The sequence below is a fragment of the Terrapene carolina genome, unplaced genomic scaffold, assembly GCF_002925995.2.
Source record: "Terrapene carolina triunguis isolate 2854851 unplaced genomic scaffold, T_m_triunguis-2.0 Scaffold22, whole genome shotgun sequence".
In the NCBI taxonomy this organism is placed as follows: Eukaryota; Metazoa; Chordata; order Testudines; family Emydidae; genus Terrapene; species Terrapene triunguis.
The window spans coordinates 7,830,523-7,855,335 of record NW_020664373.1 but is presented as its reverse complement, the minus strand read 5'-3'; the positions used below and the strand labels follow the sequence as shown (position 1 = coordinate 7,855,335).

General features: G+C 43.3%; 2 protein-coding genes across 2 annotated transcripts; both read right to left on the bottom strand.

Moving 5' to 3' along the window:
- Nucleotides 1-2,691: 2,691 nt before the first annotated feature.
- On the bottom strand, nucleotides 2,692-5,841 carry LOC112117526 (toll-like receptor 8). Its single transcript, XM_024215496.2, has one exon. The coding sequence runs from the start codon at nucleotides 5,839-5,841 to the stop codon at nucleotides 2,692-2,694; it is 3,150 nt and encodes a 1,049-aa protein (XP_024071264.1).
- Nucleotides 5,842-16,016: 10,175 nt separating this feature from the next.
- Nucleotides 16,017-19,094, bottom strand: LOC112117520 (toll-like receptor 8). The gene has a single exon (XM_024215479.2). The coding sequence runs from the start codon at nucleotides 19,092-19,094 to the stop codon at nucleotides 16,017-16,019; it is 3,078 nt and encodes a 1,025-aa protein (XP_024071247.2).
- Nucleotides 19,095-24,813: the final 5,719 nt, after the last annotated feature.

The following is a 24,813-nucleotide window of genomic DNA, read 5'->3' as shown; positions in this document are numbered from 1 at the left end:
AAGACCCAAAAGCCGGACATGTCCGGGGAAACCCGGACATATGGTAACCCTATCCTCACAGCAAACTTGTGAATAATAAAGGCCCCAGCCTGCTACTACTGAGGTCAATTGATATTTTGCTATTGATTTCTATAGCAGCAAGGAGAGGTCTTTAACAGTCATTTCAAAAAACTGTTACAGAATATTTTTATGGTAGCTTTTTAACAGGTGACCTTAAATTTTTTCAAAGATTTGTTTTGAATTCTAGCCAATAGCTAAACAAATGTAGGGGATAGTGTTATCTTTTCAACCTATTCAGAAGTAGAATTGAGTTCTGAAAGCAAAAATAAGGACTTTGAATCCAATCCCAATACACTATGCAAACGCCCACAGAGATAGACTTTACAAAGAGCTCTAGCTCTACTAGTTATTGCTAGCAGCAATTATTAGCAGACTAGGCCTCTGATTTCTCATACTGTCATGAGATTTAATTGAGATAAAAGACAAGGGGCATGACTAGGAAACGAGACTTTGAGTATTTTTTCCAGCTTTGCAATAGCAGAGAAATGAAAGTGAAAATGTGAAACTACCTATAGAAATATTCCGAGCGCAGAACAGTCAGTTCATGTATTGTTTCAAAGTTGCTTTTTGTTAAACTTAGAAGGATAGTGAGAACTAGACTTCCCATGACCTGGCATCACCTGATGTGACCACAGATATGTGTGCTCCCAGTTTGCATCAGCACAGTATGAACCGAGCAGTGACAAAGTCACTCTGTAAATGTCAAGAGAGAGAAAATTAAAAGTGGAGCTGGTCAGGAATTTTTCAATGAACCATCTTTTCCCCCCAAAATGCTGATTTGTCACAATAAAAACTGCTTGCAAAACAGGGCCAGTTTTGACAAATCTCCTGATTCAGAAAATGACTGGGGACAAATGTTTCAATAGTGTCCCATTTTGACATTTACCAAATGAAAAGTTTTGGGAGTTTAAGTCTCAAAAACTGTTTCAAAATTTTAGTAAATTTAGACCAAAAAAAAGGATTTTGAAAAGGTCAGAATTGAAATTAAATATGATTGAACTGAACCAAATTTTTTTCAGATTTTCAGTTTGTGAAAATATTTGAGATTTTGTCTTATTCCAACTCAGGATGGGAAAATGTATTGCTATCTGTAATTTTTGCAGGATGGAAAAATCATTTCCTGCCCAGCTCTAGTTATAAGGAAGAAGATAACAGAAAAGCTCCTATAAGCTTTATTGGTCAATGTATTCATTTCTGTTAAAGGGTCAAAGTACCACATCCAAAATCATTGACTTGAGTGGAGCTGCTCAGGTATAACTGAGAAAAGTATTGTTCCATTGTGTTCTGTTTTACATTCAGTAAGTTGGATTCTCCCATTGAAGTATTACTAGCTGATGACTTGTACAAACGTTGTTGATTTTGTTCTCATCTAACCTTCATGTCATTCCTCCTGATAAGAGAGTTTGGTTTAGATCTTCAGTGGGGCCTATGGGAGTTAGGCACCCCAGTCTTATTGACTTCTAATGCAGTAGCTCTCAAACTTTTTTACTGGTGACCTCTTTCACATATCAAGCCTCTGAGTGCGACCCCCCCCCCTTATAAATTAAAAACACTTTTTAATATATTTAACACCATTATAAATGCTGGAGGCAAAGCGGGGTTTGGGGTGAAGGTTGACAGCTCACGACCTGCCCATGTAATACCCTCACGACACCCTGAGGGGTCCCGACCCCCAGTTTGAGAACCCCTGTTCTAATAGGATTTGGGCACCAAATTCCTTTAGGTATACTTGAAACTATCAGCCTTTATTAATAGGTTTATCAGTGAATCAGTTTATTAAGATGATTTCCACTAATAGAGAAGAATTATTTTATTCCCTATGGTAGATAGCCATTTGCACCCATTAAGAGGATGCTGATGTAAGAGAAGAGACAATTCTAAGAGTAATAATGCAGTCCACGAAGTTACAGAGCCCACCCAATTATATAGTGTAATATAATGCCCCATGCCAGTAGCAAGGGCAGTTACAAGAACTCTGACACTGGATCCAAGCATGGGTAATTGATGGCTAACAACCAGAGTCAGGCAGTGAGGTCACAGTGCATACACTTTCCACGTGTATAACAGGTATACCAGAAAGCAAAGTCTGATTTTAAAGAAGCAAACATTCTAAATCAACACAAGACTAAAACACACAAAGAAGCACCACTAGCCCACTTGAAAGTGTCCCTGTTAAGCCGCAGCTATTGTTAGTAAGTATCATTGGACTGAAGTATAAAAACTGTTTCATTAAAAGGTAGCCAAAGATAAGACTGTTCTTAATTCTCACTAGCAAGTTAGACAGTTTTGGAAGTTCCATGATGTTAAAAATACAATTAATAATGGCTAATTACATGTATAATTAGTGGTGATAACTGACAAATATTGAGAAACAATTTACACAAATCATCAGTACAGCACAGTATGTGTGTATATGATCTTCCACTTGCCTGTAGTATCATAACTGACAGGAATTCAGGCCAAAGTACTGTAATGTTTGTTTCCTTCAAACTTCCTCAAACACATTAGTAGAGAATCAACACGTCCAATGATGCTGTTTTAACTAGATTCTAATTAGGTACTCAAAACTGATAATGTCTCAATACAAAGATATCTGCTACAAGAAAGACAGACATTCTTCTCTCTTTACTGTCATTTAATGGAATCTGTGTACAATGCATTATATCTTTTATAATTTTCTGTTAGCACTACACTTTTTAGATTTTGCCAGAAAAGGCCTTCAGCGTGTGGATTCTTAGGCCAGTCAAGAACAGAGCTCTTGCAGATCCTCCTTCTCAGCCTCAGGTACTGGGAATGCTGTAGCACCGGCTCCAGTAGAATAAACACAATCACATCTGTATTCTCATCCATTAGTCTCTGCAGAGCGATATAAAAAGCAGTTTTAAAGTTCCCGTTTTTCACATATCTTTCGGTTAGAACAAATATTGTCTTTCTGCTGTGATGGATGCTCTGTGCAAGGTTATCAATGACAGCCTTTCCCGGCTCCCAGTCCCTTTCCTCCAAACAAAGCAGAACGTGCTTGTCTCCGTTTTCCTCTAGACGAAATCGTAGCTCATTTATTACCCAGTCAGTTACTGCCATATCCTTAGTATCATAGGCTATGTAAGCATCATAGAGAGCTTTGGTCATGCCAAGAGATTTATATCCTTTTAGTTTTGCTGTACAAAAATAGTAAATATACCAAGCATCCCAATAAAATAAATGTTTTGTGATAGCTGTCGTCATAATGGTCAAAATAATGAAGAATGATAAACAAAAGCATATTGCTGCAATGTTATCCAAAGTACAGGCATATATGTCTAAACTTATGATGCTCTTCCCTCTTTGATCTCCAGGTGTTGCACAAATGACATCTGTTGCCAGTCGTGGGATACTAACATTAACATAATGGTTTATCCAGTTTTTGAAATCAACAGTTGCACAGGTGCATTCGAAAGGGTTTCCTTTTAAGTCCAAAAGCTCTAAATAAATTAAGTTATCATACTGACGTATTGACTGGTTTATGGAAGACAGCTCATTGTAACTTAAATCAAGGTGCAGGAGGCTGCTGGCTTTGTTAAAAAATCCATCAGCAAGCTGAGAAATCTTGTTTTGTCGAAGCACTAGTCTCTGAAGGGAAGCTGTGCAGTTGGCAAGGTTATCAGTTACAAAAGACAGTTCATTTGAGCTCAGATCCAATAATGTAAGGTTCTGAAATTGTTGCAGGGCTGTCCAATCAAAGTACTTTAATTCATTGTTCGTTATGTGTAGCTCAATTAGACTTTGTGGCAGGCCACAAAATGCCTTGGTAGGAATTTCATGAAGTCTGTTGTGGGATATGTCAAGATGAGTCAGATTGCAGAGGTTTTTAAAAATATTTATGTATCTATTATCTCCTTTTTTCCATAAAATATCAAGGCGGTTTCCTTTGAACACTAATTCTTTCAGGGAGCTGCTAGTTAGATTAGGCTCTGTGAGTGTAAAAATTGCATTGTAACTTAAATTTAAAACTTTTAGATATGGAAGATTTTCAGTAAATCCCAATCTGTGTGTTATCCCTGACACAATAAAATAGTGTACGTTGTAGCTGAGGTCCAGTACCTCTAGCTTAGGCAGTTCATAAAATGCATAGTGATAAGCCAAATCAAGTTTATTAAAAGACAGATCTAAATATTTGAGATTAGGTAGAAAGATAAATTCAGTGCCATTCAAAGCTTGTCCAATGCCATTTGAAGACAAATTCAAACAGGTTATATCATGGAAACCTTTAAATTGCTGTTGGTCAATGAAGAAAATACTGTTTAAGCTTAGATCTAATGATTTACCATACATGCTGCATTGGGGTTTGATTAAAGGAAAAATGGAATTATACGCACTGCTACTGGATTTGCCTTCTGCCGGTAGCATACTATTTACTGATGGCTCGAGATCAGTATCTGTTGAACGACTTCGAATGACATGATTTTGGACTGATTCTCCTCTAATAACACTGTTATTGCTGCCCTCTAATATGGGTGATATCCTGTTGTCAGACAAAGAAATTGTAGTCAGATTAGCAAAGAGCTGAAACACACTGAAATCAATTTGCTTGATAAAGTTGACTCCTAAATTGAGGGTGTGTAGTTTAGTAAGATTTATGAGAGGCCGAAGGTGTTTGCTCTTAAGTTCCTTGAACACGTAACCTCTTAAGTGCAGTTGCTGGAGAGAGACCAGGTTGGAGAACTTATCTGAAATATTTATATACCTTGGGTATGATTTCCTTGCATAGTTAAAAGATAAATCAAGCACCTCCAAATAAGGCAGCTGGAGTAAAAACTCTCCAGAGGCTATTTCCTTTATCAAGTAGTTAAATTCAAGATGCAGCACCTTTAACTGAGTTGTGTTATAAAACCAGCTGGCAGGTAAGTGAATGAGAGAGGTGCTGGAGAGGTTTAAATTCTGTAAATTTTTCAGATGCTGGAAAGCAAGAGGATGTATTTGAATGGCGGAGTCCCCACTGCAAGGTTCACATGGGTAGGGGGCATTGTAGCACCTTGGACAGTTTCCACTTAAGTCAAGGACTTCTACATTAGACAGTTCATTAAAATCATCTTGGTTGATGGTTTTGATCTTGTTGCTGTTGAGGTAAAGTTTCCTTAGAGATGAAGGCAGTTTGCTTGGAACTCGGGTCAGGTTGTTGAAGGCGAGTGACAGGACTGTCAAAATCGTGAGGTCTGAGAAAGCCCCATTGTCTGCGAGGAAAGGTTTTTCGCAGGGATTCCCATAATAACAATTCCCGTCCATATAGAGTTCTTTCAGTTGAGTAAGTTCTGAAAAATGTTGCCGACAGATAGAAAGCATGTTGTTATATCTCAAACTCAGTGAGGTTAAGGACAATGGCATCCCAACTGGTATTTTACATAGGTGATTTTCATCAGCTAGTAGTTCCCTTAGCTTTGTTAAGTTAGCAAAAGCTCCATTTTCAATTACCATTCCTTTTTTACACAAACCATGAGCCTCTTCCTCTGCCTTAGAGTAGTGATTCCTGTTTAGATCTATTTTCATAAGATTATTCAGGCCCTGAAAAGATTTTTTAAACACCTCCTTTATAAGGTTGTCTGAGAGCTTTAATTCTGTTACATTACCATGCATTGCAGGAGGCACACTTCTCAGTTGACGGGCACTGCAGTCAAAAATGACGGAGGAGTTATTCACGCTGACATCACATGGCAGGGTTCTAGGATACTTGGTCTCAGCAAGAATTTCTGAAGTACCATAGGCCAGAAGTAGCCGCCATATCAGATTTGGGATTGTGGGATTCATGTTTCCCTTAAAAAAGAGAGTGTGCTTTTAATAATAATAAATAGGTGGCATTGGTATAGCAGTTTTGAAAATAGCATCATCAGTTCATCAATTCATGGGCCAAGATTTGCAAAACTGTATGCCTGAATTTCTGGTGCTTAATGTAAAACAAATGTAAAGGGCCTGATTTTTAATGGATGGTGCTGAGCAGTTTCTGAAAAGCAGATCTTGTCAAGGTTATCTCAGCTTGAATACCCAAAAATACAGGCACCCAAAATCACTAGTCTTTTTTTGTACATTGTAGCTATGGTTTTTAAGACATTTTAGTTTGTCTTCTTTATCCCTCCCATTACAAGTGCAACCAAAAAGTTTAGTTACAAGGTTGATAGGAAATTATATATAGTATAGAAATTAATTATAATGACATCTTAGCATCATCCAACCTGTGCACAGCATGAGGCAGGTGCCTTGTAGATAAAATAGCATGTGCTCATGTGATTAAAGATGGTATCATAATGCATATGCACAAGGGAACTGAATTAAGGTTGCACAGGCAAACTTAATTCTGGCATTTCCTAATTTTCAGTGATTGCCTTTGCAACCTTCATGTTCTTTTTAATGTAAGTTTTTTTCTGTTACTTTCTAAAAAGCAAACTGACCCCCCCCACACACATCTTGCATCTCATAGAATCATATTGACACCCACAAGGGTCGTCGGAAGGGTGAGACCTTTAGATCCACTACGCAGTCCTCTACTGCTTGAGCTAGTGGAGTAACTAGCAGCGTTAGTCGGCTGTTCTCCTCTATGCTGCACCAACCACTACAGGCAGATGAGACATATTTTGTGCATTTCTCAGCTATTTGCTAGACAGCAGAAGAATATTGGTATGCAGGAATCTAGACTCCAGTTGCTGGTTCTGGAGGGGAGTATTCTCCAGTGGTTACAGACTGTTTTTGCTTCTTTCCCCACCATCATGCCCCCCACACACTTTTGCCTCTGTACCTTAGCATGTATCCCCAGCCTGTCCTCTCCCCTTCTGTCCTATCCAGGTTGCTCCTCTTTCCCTCTGTTCCTCTACTTCCCACACAACCTGCTCCTAACTCTGCCCCTCCAACTCTGCCCTCACTCCTCTGCATTCATGTCAGGATGCTTCTCCCTTCTCTTCCATGCTGCCTGGGTATCACGGGGGGTGGGGATGGAGGAGCACTGAGAGCACAGGAGAGGCAATCTCCTGCTCTCATTTCCTGTGCCCGGTACCACAATTAGAGGGAAAGCCTTGCTCCAGCCCTGGAGCTGGACCACATTCAGAAATGAACAGCCCCAGTCTTTTCGGTCTCTCCTCAGGTGGAAGTCTTTCCATGCCATCTGTTTGCCAGCTAGATTTCTTTAGTGATTTTTAAAAAATGGACAGCTAAACATCCTGATGCCGTTTTTAAAAAGCTCTACCTAAAAACTGCATAACAGAATAAATAGGGCAAGTATTTGTCAAAACAAAAGTAATATGGGAGAGAAAGTGGCGGGAAGAGCACGAATAGGAAAGCAAGGGCAACCAGTTCGAAAATGCTCATCCTGCCTCAGCCAGGCTACCAGTTAGGCATATGGATCGGATTCAAACCAGTGCTCAGAGGCACAGGGTTCCTTATCATTCATTGTACCAGTTCCCTTGAACTCTCCAATTCCTTCTCCCATTTTCTAGTTTTAAAATATTGTAAAGTATTTGGGGCCACGCTCATACATGCTGGAGATGAACACAACTTCCTCGATTTCAGTGGAGTTGCACCAACTTATGCCAAAGCTGGAGTAGACCCCATGAGTGTCCATGTTTTGCCAAGAACCCAGTGTTGATTGGTGCTAATTTCCTGTATAAAAAGCTAGGTGGGAGGCATGTGATTTCTGTACAGCTTTGTGATTCCCCTATGTAACAAACTAGCTGGCTGAGCTCACATGCAGTTTATGTTAACAGGACCCTGAAATGAAGACAGTAATCCTACACAATCTACACATCCATGTTTAGAAGCAATAATTCAGTGCCACCTTTCCAACAGCATGTTACGTGCATTTATTATTTGTTGCCTGATTCTTTTCTAGGGCTAATTACAGATGCTGAAATAAATGTATTAAAACAATTACTACTATGGCATCATTTGTTAGGAAAAACTTGAGGACACACAAGTCATGCAATTCAGTTTGAATTCAGAGGAGGTTTTGCCTGAGCAATGAGTGCAGGACTTAACTTGGCTTTTACGGCTACTCTACAGAAATCACGTGCCTTCCTGAATATGTACAAACAACACCAGCAATTCCGGTTGTGAAATAGGAAATATGATTTATTGCTAGCAGAACACAAACAATTTGGAATAGCTTCTTTGACTTAGAAAAGGCTGATCAGAATTGCTTACCAGGCAGTATTTTCCTGGGAATTCACGCTACTACTTTTCCACTGCTTTACTTCCCTTTCTCAGGATTATTGGATAAAAATTATTAGGGAATGATCCAAAGCCCATTGAAGTCAATAGAAAGACACCTATTGACTTCACTGGGCTTTGGATCAGGCCATGAAGGTTTTTACGTGACTATTATTGTCACAAAAAGACTCATGCTTTATTTACTCTGCATTAACTGTCCCAATAGCAACGTTGGTTTGAAATCACTCCATAATAGCTGCTTGTGTCATGTCTAGAAATACCTGAAATTCTGAGGATCATTTTGACCCCCTGCTCCTGCTCCCAATGAAGTCAGTGGTAAAATTTCTATTGACTGAATTGGAAGCAGGAGCAGGCTCCTTGTCAGCAACTGTGGTTTACAAATGAGATGCCAGCAAAAACCCCAAAAGCCAAAATATTTGAAGCCTGTTTTGGAAACAGAGAATTAAACGTTAGCTAACAAGTCAATTTAGCATCTCATTACAATCTTAAGGGAGTGTCTACACTGCAATCTAAGGTGTGATTGCAGCTCGGATAGACAGAGCTACACTAGCCTGGCTAAAAATAGCAGTTTAGATGCAACAGTGTGAGCTGTACACATCTGCCTGGAACCCTGGGTACCAACATGTGTTGCTACAGCCCCCGCATCTACGCTGTTCTCTTTAGCCATATTAGCGCAGGCATGTAAAACTGCTGTGCGCACATCAGTTTGAGCCATTTGTAATGTTGTTGTAGCCAGGCTGGTCCCAGGATATTAGAGAGACAAGGTGGGTGAGGTCATGTCTTTAACTGGGCCAACTTTTGAAGTCAGACCTCAGATTGGAGTGTACATCTGCTTCTGATCCTGCAAACACATAGGCGAATGAGTAACAGTTGTACACAGGAATAGTCTTATTGAGCTCAGTGGAAATACTCACAACCATGAATTTATTCACTTGTGTGTCTGTGGGATCAGAGACAGTTTTATCCTTCAGATGTCTTTAATTTTTTAGATGCATGCTAAAGAGAGGAAAATTGATAGGAAGGAAACTCCTAACATGCTGAAGGCAAGATTCATAATGTAACAAATAGACATATAAACAGGAAGAATGAAGGGGTGAAAGAAGTGGAAAGAAGAAAGGCAAAGAAGCCAAGGAGACCACAGTCATACTTTTTTTATTATTATTTTGTAAAAATTGTGTTCAAGTTATATATCAGATAAAACTAGGCACTGTATGATCAAAACACTTTACAATTTAACAAAATTACATTTAACTTAGAAAATGATGAATAAAAGCATCCAAGTTTTAGAATGATCTGTAAGAGATGGTAAATCTATATAACTTGATTGGTAAGCCACAGAAAAAGTAAGACAATATTTAAACAAAATATAACATTGTCTAATTAAACATTTTTAAAAAAAGATTGAAATGTTTTTATTCCTTTCGACATGATAGAGTTACCAGTGCCACTTCCTAACATACAGCTGCAGCTTGCACAATACTTAAAAGCACATATTTCTTCCAAACTTCCTACTAGTTAGAGATTTTCTAACTAGATGCTTTGGTGCTGATTCTGATCTCATTTACTCTGACATAAATCGGGGGGGAAATCAAAGTTTCTTTAAAAATTCATGGCTGAATGTATGCACTTTTGTAAAATAAAAATACTTACTTAATTTTTCTGCTATAAAAGATGTCAGTCCAGTGAAGAGTTTTTTTAAAACAGAGCAGAAGGGGTAGGCACCAGAAGCTGATCGCACAGATAGTAACTGAAGTACACGGATCAACTTCCCCAAATTGGTCACTACAGTGACAAGAGAAGCTGGCTTGTGGTTTGCTATAGTCCAAGTGGGAAGAACAGAAGCCACACCTATTTTAATAGTGTAATTTATTGACTCATTTGGCACAAGAATATGCTGATAAACTGAAATGACAAAACATGGCCAATTGAAGCATGGTTGAACAATAACTTTGTAAGCCAGGGAAAGTCCATAACAGAGAACAGAAAGCAGGCAAACTATTCAGAAGATAAAACATAAATCAGAGGGGAAAAAAAAAAATCACAAAAGCTGAGATTTTCTCAGGCAGCATAACATTAGGATTATTCTTTGTTGTGTCTTTTGCCCTTTACACAATGAAAATTGTGGGAAGAAAGAAACCACATGAGCACAGTGGGATCCAGTTTACCATGTTTACTAATGATAAGCAACATGCCAGGCCTAATTAACCTATACAGATTGCTGCTTTGGTTGGTTTGTAAAGTGTAGAATACAGTGAGGCCATTAGATGGCTCCCAAACTACTTAAAGCAGGGATGGGCAAACTTTTTGGCCCGAGGGCCACATCGGGGTTGTGCAAGTGAATGGAGGGCAGGATAGGGAAGGCTGTGCCTCCCCAAACAGCCTGGACCCCGCCCCCTCCCACTTCCTGCCCCCTGACTGCCCCCGTCAGAACCTCCGACCCATCCAACTCCCCCTGCTCCTCATCCCCTAACCACCCCCTCCCAGGACCCCCCACCCCTAACTGCCCCCCAGGATCCCACCCCCTTATCCAATCCCCCCTGCTCCCTGTCCCCTGACTGCCCTCCCGACCCCATCCACATCCCCACCCCCTGACCAGGGCCGGCTCCAGGCACCAGCATTCCAAGCAGGTGCTTGGGGTGGCAATCTGCAAAGGGCGGCAGTCTGTGTGTTTTTGACGCTCCAAGCAGCGTGCCGAATTGCCGCCGCAGATGGTGGGGGAAGTCCGTATGCCGTTAGGGTGGCACACGTGTTTCCGTGGTGGCGGCAATTTGGTGGCAACTTCTATGTTCAGCTGCCCGCGGCGGCAATTCGGCGGCTTCTGTCTTCCGGCTGAAGACAGAAGCTGCTGCCAAATTGCCGCCGCCACGGAAACACGCATGCCGCCCTAACGGCGCATGGACTGCCCCTGCCGTCCACGGCAGCAATTTGGCGCGCTGCTTGGAGTGGCAAAAACAGTAGAGCCAGCCCTGCCCCTGACAGGCCCCCCAGGATTCCCACTCCCAACTCTCCCTGTTCCCCATCTCCTGACCACCCCCCCCCAGAACCTCCACCCCATCCAACCGCTCCCTCCTCCCTGACTGCCCCCCCAAGAACCCCTACTCCCTTACCCAACCCCCCCGCTCCCCGCCCCCTTACCAGCAGCAGGAGCTCGCAGCCACAACATCCGGCCAGAGTTAGCTGTGCTCCCCATGCTGCCCAGCGGGAGCGGCGGGCCAGAGTGCGGCCCGTGCGGCGGCGTGGCTGCGGGGGAGCGGGAACAGCAGGGGAGGGGCCAGGGACTAGGCTCCCCAGCCAGGAGCTCAGGGGCCAGACAGGACGGTCCTGCAGGCCAGATGTGGCCCGCGGGCCATAGTTTGCCCACGTCTGACCTAAAGGGATATTATCCTGTTCGGGGCAGCTTTGAAAATTTTACAGTGAAATACATGCTCAGCTGAAAAGTGTAGCTTTCAAATAGTAAGGTGGCATGTGAGTGCTAAGTAAGATAGCTTTGCAAGGTAGTTGTAACATGCATACAACAATGTCCACATATTCATATGTTACTGTCTTCATGGCTGGAAGAGGTTTGATTTGTGTTCCCACCAACTTCACATGATTGAGGACCCCAGCAGGTCCTTCTCTTCCCTCTCCCTTGCTCCTCGTCCCCTGACCATCCCCTCCCGGGACCCCCCCGCCCCTAACTGCCCCCCAGGATCCCACCCCCTTATCCAACCCTGACTGCCCCCTCCCCCCGCAATCTATCAAGGGAAGGAAGAGAGCCCAGAGACTTCAAAGTGTGTAGGTTTTTTGGCTGAGCACCTGTGAGATCAGGTTCATGTAATAAGCAAGGGACTGCCTGGTTTCAGTCTCAGCTCCTAGTCGGAGGCACACGCTGCATGTTATCTTGGGGGTTGGACTGGATTTTGGAGAGATGAAGATATGTTTTTTCATTATCATGTCATCTCCTTCCTCATGCTGAAGTCAGGACCTATCAAGGTGAAAGACCAGTTTTAATTATTAGTTGGGCTGCCGATTCTGAGACATTATACTGCTCAGATGCACTGTTACAGGCATGGTGGAATTATAAGGCTATTTGCTATAAACAAACATTGACAGACTGACACATGGATCCGCACGCCCCCCTCCCTCTCTGTCACATCATCTTGCCAGGTCTCCAGGGTTCACAGATGACTTGTCACTTGTGAAGGGTTGTGGAAACAGGCTTGAGACCTAATGCTCCAAACCAGACCAACTGCAGCCCACAGAACTTTAACCATGCTGTGGTTGTGAAAGAAGCAATACCTCTGTGACGGTACCTCCCACAAGGCTTTATGGGAATATGACATAACTGGAATATGTTTTGTGCTGCCTGTGCCATGTAACATATCTCTGTAAAGGTTATGGTCTACTATATCTAGTCATCCTATTTGTACACATATATCATTTTGTACTTGAGGTTAAGAATATTGGTTGTATACTTGCTTAATTTCTGCTTTGTGAAGCATTTGGTCAGCTTCTGTAGGAAGGAATTCGCAAGGTTAAGTACCCAATCAGGAAGCACTTGGGGAACAATGCATCTTGGAATGCTCCAATCCACGTAAGAAGTCATCCTGGAAACATACAAGATACCATGTGGACAATGGCTTCTACCTGTAAAGACTGTGAGTCATGCATGGACATGTGACTTGCCCAGGTGACTCCAGAACTCCATCTTGGAACTGGACTTTGCATAGGAGTGAGGAGGGGGGTCTCCACCCACAAGAGAAAGTCTATTTAAACCCGTGGGAGACCCCTCCATTTTGTCTTCAGCTGGCTAAGGGGAGACCTTCCCCCCGCCCCCAGGATACTTGGAAGAAACTGGAACAAAGGGGTGTGAGTGATTGCTGGACCCAGGCTAAAAGGAGATTAGTCTGTAAAAGGGAGCATTCTGGAACTGGTGAAGATCTTATCTGTATTTAGTTTGATTAGACATAGATTTGCACATTTTATTTTATTTTGCTTGGTGACTTACTTTGTTCTGTCTGTTACTACTTGGAACCACTTAAATCCTACTTTCTGTATTTAATAAAATCACTTTTTATGTATTAACTCAGAGTATGTATTAATACCTGGGGGGGCAAACAACTGTGCATATCTCTCTATCAGTGTTATAGAGGGCAAACAATTTATGAATGTACCCTGCATACGCTTTATACAGGGTAAAATGGATTTATTTGGGTTTAGACCCCATGGGGAGTTGGGCATCTGAGCGCTAAAGACAAGCACACTTCTGTGAGCTGTTTTCAGGTAAACCTGCAGCTTTGGGGCAAGTAATTCAGACCCTGGGTCCAGGGCCGGCTCTAGGATTTTTGCTGCCCAAAGCAAAAACAATTTTGGCCGCCCCCCGTTTTTTAATTACCCCACCCCCGGCCCCGCCTCAACTCCGCCCCTTCCCCAAATCCCCAGCCCTGCCTCCTCCCCCCAGGCTCTCAAGCCTAGGAGGGAGGGAGGGGGAGAAGCGGCGCCTGCGCCGCGGCCACTCGGAGTCTCCCCCTCCCTCCCAGGCTCTCAAGCCTGGGAGGGAGGGCGAGTGGTGGCGCGCGAATCGACTGTTTCGCACACCGTGGCGCGCAAGCGGCAGCAGCAGCGGAGGTGAGCTAGGGCGGCCGGGGCACATTTTTAGGGGTGGCATTCTGGCGCCGGCCATGCCGCCCCTAAAAATGTGCCGCCCCAAGCACCAGCTTGTTTTGCTGGTGCCTAGAGCCAGCCCTGCCTGGGTCTTTGTTGGAGCAGACGGGAGTGTCTGGCTCAGCAGGACAGGGTGCTGGAGTCCTGAGCTGGCAGGGAAAACAGGAGCAGAGGTAGTCTTGGCACATCAGGTGGCAGCTCCCAGGGGGTTTCAGTGATCCAACCCATCACAACCTCCATTTATGGCCACTGACACAGCTTCAGCAAAAGCTTGACCAGATGAGTTCTTCAGAATAGTAAGTAGTTTCTTAAGCTTCCTTCCTGCACCTGTTGAGGCAGCTTAAGCACCTTCTCTGCAGCTCAGTGCTCCAACTTGCCTCCTTAAATACAGCTTCACATTGTGCTGGATCCACTTTATTGTATGAAACATACCACTGCATATACCGCTTCCGGGGCAACAGCAGTCCTCTGTCCAGCCACTTCCTCAGTGGCGAGTGGGGGTAGGGGGTACCCAGGCCTGCCCACTACTCTGGGTCCTGGCCCAGGGACCCTATAGAGGGCGGCCACATGCTGCATCCCCTCCAACCTCTCAGTCTATTTCCCTGGGCCACTTCCCCACAGTCCCAGGACCTTCTCCGCCCTTGTCTCAGGGCCTCAGCATGCCAGTCTTAGCAGTCAGCCAGGAGCTCGCTCTCACTCCCCTGACCCTGTCCAGCACTGCTCTGTCCAAGGTGCTAGTTTTCTTCCTCCTGTAGGGCAGCCAGTCCTCCCTCCTTGAGCTCCACGGAGCAACTGAAGCTGCTCTGCTCTGCAGCCCTTCTTATATGGGCAAGCCTGGCCCTGATTGGCTACTCCTTGCAGCCCCTCTCTAATTGACTGTCTCCTGCGCAGCCTCCCTAGGGCTCTATTAACCCCTAATGGGCCAGTGTGGGGCAGACACCCCATCACAATCTAGTACAGAAAGAGAGGAATCATTTGAACAGATTATCAACATTACCTTATTAATAATAGTAATACCATGAATAGACACAGGGCCCAATCTTGAGCCTAATAAAATCTATGGCAAAACTCCGATTAGCAAGATCAGACTTCTAGTGCCTTTGATAAGGGGACCTGTAATGGGGTGACGACTCATCGCTGTGGCGCCTCCTGATGGTCATCCAAGGAATTAGCTCTTTCCACTCAGGAGTGTCTTCTGCAGGCCTGTGTCCCGCTTGCCGCTGGCCCCGGTGTCCCTCCTGGACCCCGGTGCCCCTGCAGTCTCACTGTATCTCCCCTCCCCAGGGAACCCCCAACCCCCTATCCCCACCTCACCTCACCTCAGCCTTTGACTACTGCCAGTCACCATCTAGCCCCCACTCACTGGGTTGGACTGCAGTATAATTGCCACTCATCATTGGCAAGGAGGGTTTGGACCTGCTGCCTTTGCCTTCCCTTGGGCTGCCCCTCTGCAACCCCAGTACCTTTCTTGGCTTTTAACAAGGCCTGCACCCTGGGGGTTTTCCAGGCCAGAGCTCCCCAGCTCCTCTGGCTTTCCCCAGCCCTGCTCCACTTTAGGTACCCTGCTCAGCAGCCAGGCCCATCCCTCTCAGCATCTAGAGAGAGACTCTCTCAGCTCCAGCCTAGCAGCCCCTTTATAGGGCCAGCTGTGGCCTGATTGGGGTGTGGCCTAGCTGCGGCTGCTTCCCCAATCAGCCCAGGCTTACTGGTTCCCCACCACAGTCCTCTTGCAGGGCTGTTTTAAGCCCTTCAGGGCAGGAGCGGGGTTACTCCCCCGCTACAGGACCACATAGCACTTTACAAACATGAATTTAGAAGTGAGTCTTACAGAAGTGTAAAGGGAGGTATGCAGAGGTAAAGTTAGTTGCCCAGGATCACACAGTATTAAAGAATAAACTTCCTATAGATGAACAGTAAATATTATTAAAAGCTGAAAATTCTGTGAGCACTGAGGTTATGCATGTCACAGAATAGTTTCATATTACGCGTTGTTAGCTACAGGGCTTTAAATATGCAAGGCAGAATCTTTGGGACATAAAGCTTTGTCACAGTTACATTAGATGAAAGGTGCTTCCCATAAAACATCCCCATTCAATCAGCAAGGAAAATGATGGGCTAACCCCTTTCTATATACTGTACACCCCATCATCTCGCATGCTGCTATCAGTTAGCACTACACTTTTTAGTCTTTGCCAGAAAAGGCCTTCAGCGTGTGGATTCTTAGGCCAGTCAAGAACAGAGCTCTTGCAGATCCTCCTTCTCAGCCTCAGGTACTGGGAATGCTGTAGCACCGACTCCAGTAGAATAAACACAATCACATCTGTATTCTCATCCATTAGTCTCTGCAGAGCGATATAAAAAGCAATTTTAAAGTTCCCGTTTTTCACATATCTTTCAGTTAGAACAAATATTGTCTTTCTGCTGTGATGGATGCTCTGTGCAAGGTTATCAATGACAGCCTTTCCCGGCTCCCAGTCCCTTTCCTCCAAACAAAGCAGAACGTGTTTGTCTCCATTTTCCTCTAGACGAAATCGTAGCTCATTTATTACCCAGTCAGTTACTGTCGCATCCTGAGTATCATAGGCTATGTAAGCATCATAGAGAGCTTTGTCTGTGGCTGTAGATTTGTATCCTTTTAATTTTGCTGCACAAATATAGTAAGTATACCAGACATCCCAGTAAAAAAAATGTTTTGTAACAGCTATCAACATAATGTTAATAACAACAAAGAATGAAACATAAAATAATGTTGCAGCAACTTCCTCCAAAGCACAAGCATGCAGATCAATAGAGACAATGCTCTTTTTTCTGTGCTTATCAGGGATTGCACAGTTGACTTTTGTTGCTAGCTGTGGTATATAAATATTAGTTGTGTGTATCCATTTTATGAAGTCACTATTTTGGCAAGTGCAATCAAAAGGGTTGCCCTTTAACTTTAAATATTTTACACCTTGTATATGAACCAGTGTTGACTGGTTCATATATTTTAGCTTGTTGTGACTCAAATCAAGGAACAGAAGGCTGCCATTTGTATTTGAAAAGTCCAGAGCAATCTCTGAAATCCTGTTACCCCTCAACAGCAGAGACTGCAGGGACTGTTTGAATGAAATATGAACAGTTCTGAAATTATTTTGACTCAGGTCAAGCAGCTTCAAATATTTCAGTCTGGTGAGGTTTGCAAAGATAAACACTTGCAATCTGTTGTTGTTTAGGAATAGCTGTGTTAGGTTTGGTGGCAGGCTCAGGAATGCTCTAGTAGGGATTTTTAAAAGTCTATTGTGGGATATATCAAGGTATGTTAGGCTACTGAGATTCTTAAAAAAATTTATGTATCTTTCACGTTTGTCGCCCCATAAAATATCAAGGCAATTTCCTTTAAACACTAATTCTTCAAGGGATTTGCTGCTTAACTGTCTGTCTGTCAGTGTGGAAATAGCATTCCAACTTAAGTTTAAAACCTTTAGCTGAGGAAGCTTTTCAATAAATGCCAGTCTAAGTGTGACTCCTGCCAGGCGAAAATAATGCTTGTTATGGGTCAGGTCTAACACTTCAAGAAGTTTCATTTCATTAAATGCAAAACCATAAGCAAAATCCAATTTATTATTTGATAGATCTAAATATTTGAGTTTGGTTAGGTTGAATTCAGTGCCATTGAAAGCTTGGCTAATACCATTTGAAGACAAATTCAAGCAGGCTATATCGTTAAAACTTTTAAACTGATTTGGGTTAATGAAGATGAGGCTGTTTGAGCTCATATCCAATGCTTTGCCATATGAAGAACACTGGGGTCTAAGAATGTAATACAAGAAATGGTCTATTTTTTTGTACTTTTGCATAACTGAAGGGCTTGGCTGGCCTTCTCGTTCCAGAGTTAGATGGCAATATTTTCGGAATGCTTTTTTTCCAACCTGTTCTAAAAGACAATTATTGTCCCCTACAAACGGTGATATTCTGTTATCTGTTAAGTAGATTTCTGTCAGGTTACTAAAATTCTGGAATACAGCGAGATCAATTTGTTTAATAAAATTTATCCCAAGATCAAGGATATTTAGCTTTTTTAGAGCAATTAGAGGTTTTAAGTGCTTTTCACACAGGTCTTGGAAAACATAACCTTTAATATATAATCGTTTTAAAGAGACTAGAGAAGAAAAATGTTGTGAGAGGTTTAGATACGATAAGTATACTTTTTCCTCAAAGTTGAAAGATAAGTCAAGTTCCTGTAAAGAAGTCAACTCCCTTAAGAATTCGCCAGAAGCTATTTCATTTTGTAAATAGTTAAATGCCAGGTGCAGCACCTTTAGCTGTGTCATGTTCTGAAACCAGATGGCTGGTACACTAGTAAGTGAGGTGCTGGTGAGAACCAAAGTCTTTAATTTGTTAAGATTTTGGAAAGCAAATTGGTGTATTTGAATGGAAGAGTTTATAGTGCAGGGGTCACATGGAAAAGGGGCATTATAACATCTTGGACAGTTCCTGCTTAGGTCAAGAAGGTGCAAATTAACCAGTTCATTAAAATCACCCTGGCTGATTCTTGTTATCCTATTAAAGCCAAGATAAAGTTCCCTTAGAGATGAGGGCAAATTGAGAGGCACTCGGGTCAGGTTGTTATAGGAAAGTGACAGCACAGTCAAATTGGTGAGGGCCACAAAAGCCTCATCCTCTATTTCAAAAGTTTTTCCGCAGGGATTGCTATAGTAACAGTTCCGATCCATGTAGAGTTCCTTCAGATTTTTGAGTTCTGAGAAGGTGTTGTTCTTAATAGAAACTATTTTGTTGGCATTCAGCTCTAATGAGGTTATACTAGGTGAGAGACCTTTGGGTACTTCCTGCAGGTGATTGTGACTGAGAGCTAATTTCTCTAATTTTGTTAAGTTTCTAAACAAGCCAAGAGGCTGTGCCATTGACTGATTTATTGCGTTATAGTTAAGGTATAACTGCGTAAGATTTTGGAACTTTTGAAAAATCACATTAGAAATATTTTTAATACGGTTATATGAAAGTATCAAACAGGTAGCATTGTCATTTATTTCCAGTGGCACTGCCTTTAAATGTTGATGCCTGCAGTCAAAGATTATGGAGGAACTACTGTTTTCTACATGCACTTTACAAGGCACTTTCTTAGAAACCCAGGGATAATAGAAGATTCCAGACTCCACATGGATCATGAAGAGTAAGCAAAGTAGTTTGTATGAGATGGCAGCCATTTTATCCTAAAAAACAAACAAACAAACGAAAAAAACAGTAAGAGGCAAAAAGGCATCCTTCAAAAAGTGGAAGTTAAATTCTATAGAGGAAAATAGAAAGGAGCATAAACTTTAGCAAATGAAATGTAAAAATATAATTAGGAAGGCCAAAAAGAATTTGAAGAACAGCTAGCCAAAGATTCAAAAAATAATAACAATATTTTTAAGTATATCAGAAGCAGGAAGCCTGCTAAACAAGCAGTGGAGTCACTCTATGATTGAGATGATAAAGGAGTACTCAAGGACAATACGTCCATTTCAGAGAAACTAAATGAATTCTTTGCATCGGTCTTCACATCTGAGGATGTGAGGGAGATTCCCAAACCTGAACCATTCTTTTTAGGTAACAGATCTGAGGAACTGTCCCAGATTGAGGTGTCATTATAGGAGATTTTGGAACAAATTGATAAAGTAAACAATAATAGATCACCAGGACGAGATGGTATTCACCCAAGAGTTCTGAAGGAATTCAAATGTGAAATTGCAGAACTGCTAACTGTGGTATGTAACCTATCATTTAAATCAGCTTCTGTACTAGATGACTGGAGGATAGCTAATGTGACGCCAATTTTTAAAAAAGGTTCCAGAGGCGATCCTGGCAATTACAGGCCGGTAAGCTTAACTTCAGTACTGGGCAAACTGGTTGAAACTATAGTAAAGAACAAAATTGTCAGACATATAGATGAACATGATTTGTTGTGGAAGAGTCAACATGGTTTTTGTAAAGGGAAATCATGCTTCACCAATCTACTAGAATTCTTTGAGGGGGTTAACAAGCATGTGGACAAGGGGGATCCAGTGGATATAGTGTACCTAGATTTTCAGAAATCCTTTGACAAGGCTCTCTCACCAGAGGCTCTTAATCAAAGTAAGCTGTCATGGGATAAGAGGGAAGGTCCTCTCATGGATCAGTGACTGGTTAAAAGATAGGAAACAAAGGGTAGGAATAAATGGTCAGTTTTCAGAATGGAGAGAAGTAAAAAGTGGTGTCCCCCAGGCAGGGCCGTCCCTAGACATTGTGGTGCTCTATACAGCCCCACTCTCCACGGGGGGAAGGGGAGGCTGGCCCCAAGCCTCTGGGGGGGGGGGGCAGGAGCAGGCTTGGGGGCCAGGGTGGAAACTGCCCCCCAGCACGAACTGGTAGAGTGGAGCAGGTGGGGGACGGGTTGCTCCACTTCCTGCCACCCGGTGATTGCAGGGCAGACCCGCACTCATGGTGCAGCGGGAAGTGGAGTGACCTGGCCCCAGCCTGCTCTGCTCCGCTCCCCTGGCTCCCAGCAGTTCCTTGTGGGGGGGATCGTCCCCCAGCAGTCACCGGCAGCGCAGCTAGGATCCGGCGGAGCGGAGCGGGCTGGGGCCAGGTTGCTCCACTTCCTGCCACCCAGTGAGTGCAGGGCGCGCCCAACCCCTGCTGCAGTCCCCCAGGACGTAGCTCAGGGGAAGGAGTATAGTGGGGGGCGGGGCTGGGTTGGAGCAGGAGTGGGGGCTTTGGGGAAGGGGTGGAGTTATACATATTACAATTACTTGAAATTAAATGACCACAGTCCTCAGCTACACCCAGTATCCACTGGCTACAGCTGAGGGAGGTGGGTGTATTTGCAGCTCCCCGATCCTGGAAGTGGCTAGGGATCAGTTTGCTTTCAATATAGTTTACAGCAGCCCCGCTCTAAACCAGGGTTTCCCAACCCATGTGTCTACCCAACATTGGGACACCAGAATGTGTCAAAGGGTTGTGTGGGAGTCCTGGCGCGGTGTTGAAAGGCAGCTCTTTGTGGCTTTGGTCCTGTGGGGCTGGCTGGGTTCAGCTCCCCACTCCAGGTGGGTTGTGACCTGGTGCACAGGGCTGCAGTGCTGTTCAGGTTTGACCTGGACACCCTTCCATCATGATCACAGGGGGCCCAGGCCAAACCTGAGCAGCACGGCAACCCTGCAGGTCACAATGCCTAGAGTGGGGAGCTGAACCCAGACAGCCCCACAAGTCTGGAGCCACCACTCTGGTACGTTTGGTGTCTTTATTTAGTACTTGTTACATGGGAGTTCGGGCCTACCTTGAAGGATCTGGGGCCTAGTTATTTCAGTGAACTTAGGGCCTGGTCCAATGTGCATGTGGAGCACATGATCCTGTATATGTACAACTATCTTAGCCTTTGCAAACATTGTCAGTTCTAGCTGGGTATTTATTAAAGTTGTGAGTGAATTTAGGCCCTGGGGATCATTGCATTAATAGCTCTGGCATGGGCCATGTATAGTGCAGATACTGGGGAAATTTCTCCATTCAGCTCAGCCACTGTTCACCCAAACTTCTGCTATACTGCCCCTATCTCTCTTGAGCAAAGACTGTTAGTTGTAGCAAGTAGACTGAATTATATGGTGGCTATGCCTTGTTCAGAAATAGGAGCTAGATTAAGATCAGTAAACGTAGGGCCTGATCTCACATCCAATAAAGTTAACCGGGTCTTTGTATTGAATCAATGAGCATGGGATCAGGCCCACAAACTAAAGTTGCTATATTTGCCGACTTTACCACTGAACTCTTTTATTTGAGTATTACTGACTAACACTCCCAAATTACACCTTTGGTTTTAAACATTCAAAAACTTCACATTCACCTCCAATAGATACCAAAAAGCAATGCGCAGCGCAACGTCATCAAATTAGCACTCTAGTACAAAGTCTTCATACTGCTTGGGTGCCCCCTGTGTCAACAGATCAACTCATCTCAGTCACACATTCAGAAAATTATTCTGCTTTAACAATACTGAGGTCACTTTTAATGTTTTGAATGTGAGTTTGATAAGTTGGTGTACGCATTGCTTTTCGGTATCTGTCTGCTGGAGGTGGAGGTGGAAGCCTTATGGAGAGTGGTAGTGTATTACCAACAGTGCTTTGGGCAATACAAAAGTGCCCAGGAACGTAGGAGACTTTTCCCCTAACTTCTTTCCATACTTTTCACATTTTCAGTTGGTTGGGCGTGTCCTGATGCAACTTTAGCTATCATTACGTGAAATTTTTGTGTTTTCTTTCCTACCTTTTATATATTAGTAAAATGAGAAGGCAAGTCAGACCAGATTGCCTGGTACCTTGATGAATAATAAGGCTGGTGAGATGCATGGGAATATAAACTACAGTCAGTAGAGATGAAATTTGAACTCATTGTCTCTTTCCTAATTCAGGGAGCGTTCAACTAGACTACAGGAATATTGGGGGGGAGCAGGCTTGCATATGTACATGTGTGTCAGTCCCTGGCATCACTGAATTAATCACACAGCAAGCACAGATTAGCACATTTTTTTCGGTTATGTAGGAAATTACAAATCATGACACAGATGAAACTCCCTTATGTATAACTGCTTTTATATTAATCACTAAATCAGGATCAACAGAAGAATGAAACACAGCTCCCAGAGTGTTTTTGTTTTCTTTCAAAGAGTATCCAGAAAAAAGGTGAAACAATAAGGTGAAAAACTTCAAAAAAGAGGGGTCATTTTGGAGCTCTGATTATTCTTTCTGTATCAAACCAGTTTCCATCAAATCCCCAGGAAAAATACAAATAGTTCAGAAAGTTTACTTTCTATGTTTTGTGTGTTGCTATTTTATTGAGAATTTAACCAAATAGTTTTAATGCTCCTGTTACACTGAACACTCAATCTTAACTAGGGATTTGCAATCAACAACTCCATCATAAAATGTTTGCCCAGTAACTTTTTCCCAATCTGCCTACAAAAGTTAAAATTTAAACAATGTTGCATCTCTAACTCCATGATCAGGCAATTCACCAACGACCAACTCAGGACTCTGATAAGAAAGAGTGAGGGCCTGATTTTTAAATGTATTTAGGCATCTAAAGATACAGATAGTTGCCTATTGTGATTTTCAAAAGCACCAAGGTGCCTAACTTCCAATTTGGTGCCTGAGTCTTTTGAAGATCCCATTAGATGTCTATCTGCTTTATAAAGCTAGCTCTTAGAGTCTGATTCAAAATCCATTGAAGTCAATGGAGAGGTTCCCACTGACCTCAGTGAGCTTTGGATCAGATCAATATAGCGCTGTTCCTTTGCTTTCCTTGTGAGCTCCATTCCTGTAACCTGAAATCAGCAGCATATCTGCCCTCTCTTTGTGTTGCAGATTAAAGAAAAAAGGATAGAAATTGTAGCAGAATGGAGTAGGAAATCAAATGTTGGAGCTGACAGCCTTGACAATGTCTGTTCAATAAAGAATGAAAGATAAGCAGCAAAAATGATTAGCAGTGATAAAATTAGAACAAAATGTTAATTTTAATACAATGGATATAGTAGAGTTTTTTCTAAAATCCCTAAGAATTACTAGATATTTACTAACTTTAAAATATATATATGTGAGAAAATGGAAAGTTCTCAACTTGTTCAAATAGAAATAGACAGTCTTATAACTGTACCACTTACTTACAGAAATGAAGAATTCTCACTAGTAGGAAGAGATACATCGATAATAATGTGTTCTTGCGGTAAAGAGCGTGTCCATGGAAATCAGTTGCAGAAGCCTGACTTGTACATCATTGGAGAGTAGCATAAAGTCTGCCTTAAAGAAATCCTTTTCTCCAGCATATCAAAAATCACTGCTGGCAAGAAATTAAATGTGAAATCCTCCATCTCCATCTATGTCCAGGTTTGGAAATAAACAGTTAATTTGAGCAGATAGTGCATGCTGCGTTTTTTCTATAAATAACAGGACTGTTTCAGAGTTAATAGAGACATACTTCTTACAAGTTTGCACGAAGAGCAGGAGTAGGAAGCCTTCAGAATTGGGAAGTGAAGAAGAGCTAAAAGGGAAGTCTCATGTTTTTAATGGAATCAAGAACTAAGAAACAGGAACAAGATGTTTTACAGCAGGGGTCGGCAACCTTTCAGAAGTGGTCTGCCAAGTTAACTGTAATTTAAGGTTTCCATGCCAGTAATACATTTTAACATTTGTAGAAGGTCTCTCTCTATGTCTATATTATATAAATAAACTATTGTTGTATTTAAAGTAAATAAGGTTATTAAAATATTTAAGAAGCTTCATTTAAAATAAAATTAAAATGCAGATCTTATCAATTTAGTGTGATCCTTGCCTGGGATCCTTGTCTGGAGTTCCAGCCACCAGCCCCGCTCAGCCCACTGCCGGTCTGGGGTCCAGCCGCTGGCCCTGCTCAGCCCGCTGCCGGTTTGGGGTTCCATTCACTCAGCCGGCAGCAGGCTGAGCGGGCCAGTGGCGGGCTGAGCAGGGCCGGTGGGGGGCTGAGTGGCTCAGTCCGCTGCCAGTCTGGGGTGCCAGCAGCACTCAGCCTGCTGCCGGTCTGGGGTTCCAGCTGCCGGCCCCTTGCCAGTCGGGGTCCCAGCCACCGGCCCCACTCAGCCTCCTGCTGGCCTGGGTGAGCAGAACCCCAGGCTGGTAGCGGGCTGAGTGGGGCTGGCAGCTGGGATCCCGGCTGGCAGGACCTGGCGGACGGAACCCCAGACCGGCAGTGGGCTGAGCGGCTCAGCCCGCTGCCGGTCTGGGGTCCCGGCCACCGGCCCCGCTCAGCCTGCCGCCGGCCCTGCTCAGCCCGCTGCAAGCTGAGTGAATGGAATCCCAGACTGGCAGCGGACTGAGCGGGGCTGGTGGCTGGAACCCCAGACAAGGATCCCAGGCCCTGCTCAGCCCGCTGCCAGTCTGGGCTGAG

Coding starts and splice junctions, on each gene's coding strand:
- LOC112117526 (XM_024215496.2), bottom strand. CDS start 5,841: ATGAATCCCACAATCCCAAATCTGATATGGCGGCTACTTCTGGCCTAT.
- LOC112117520 (XM_024215479.2), bottom strand. CDS start 19,094: ATGGCTGCCATCTCATACAAACTACTTTGCTTACTCTTCATGATCCAT.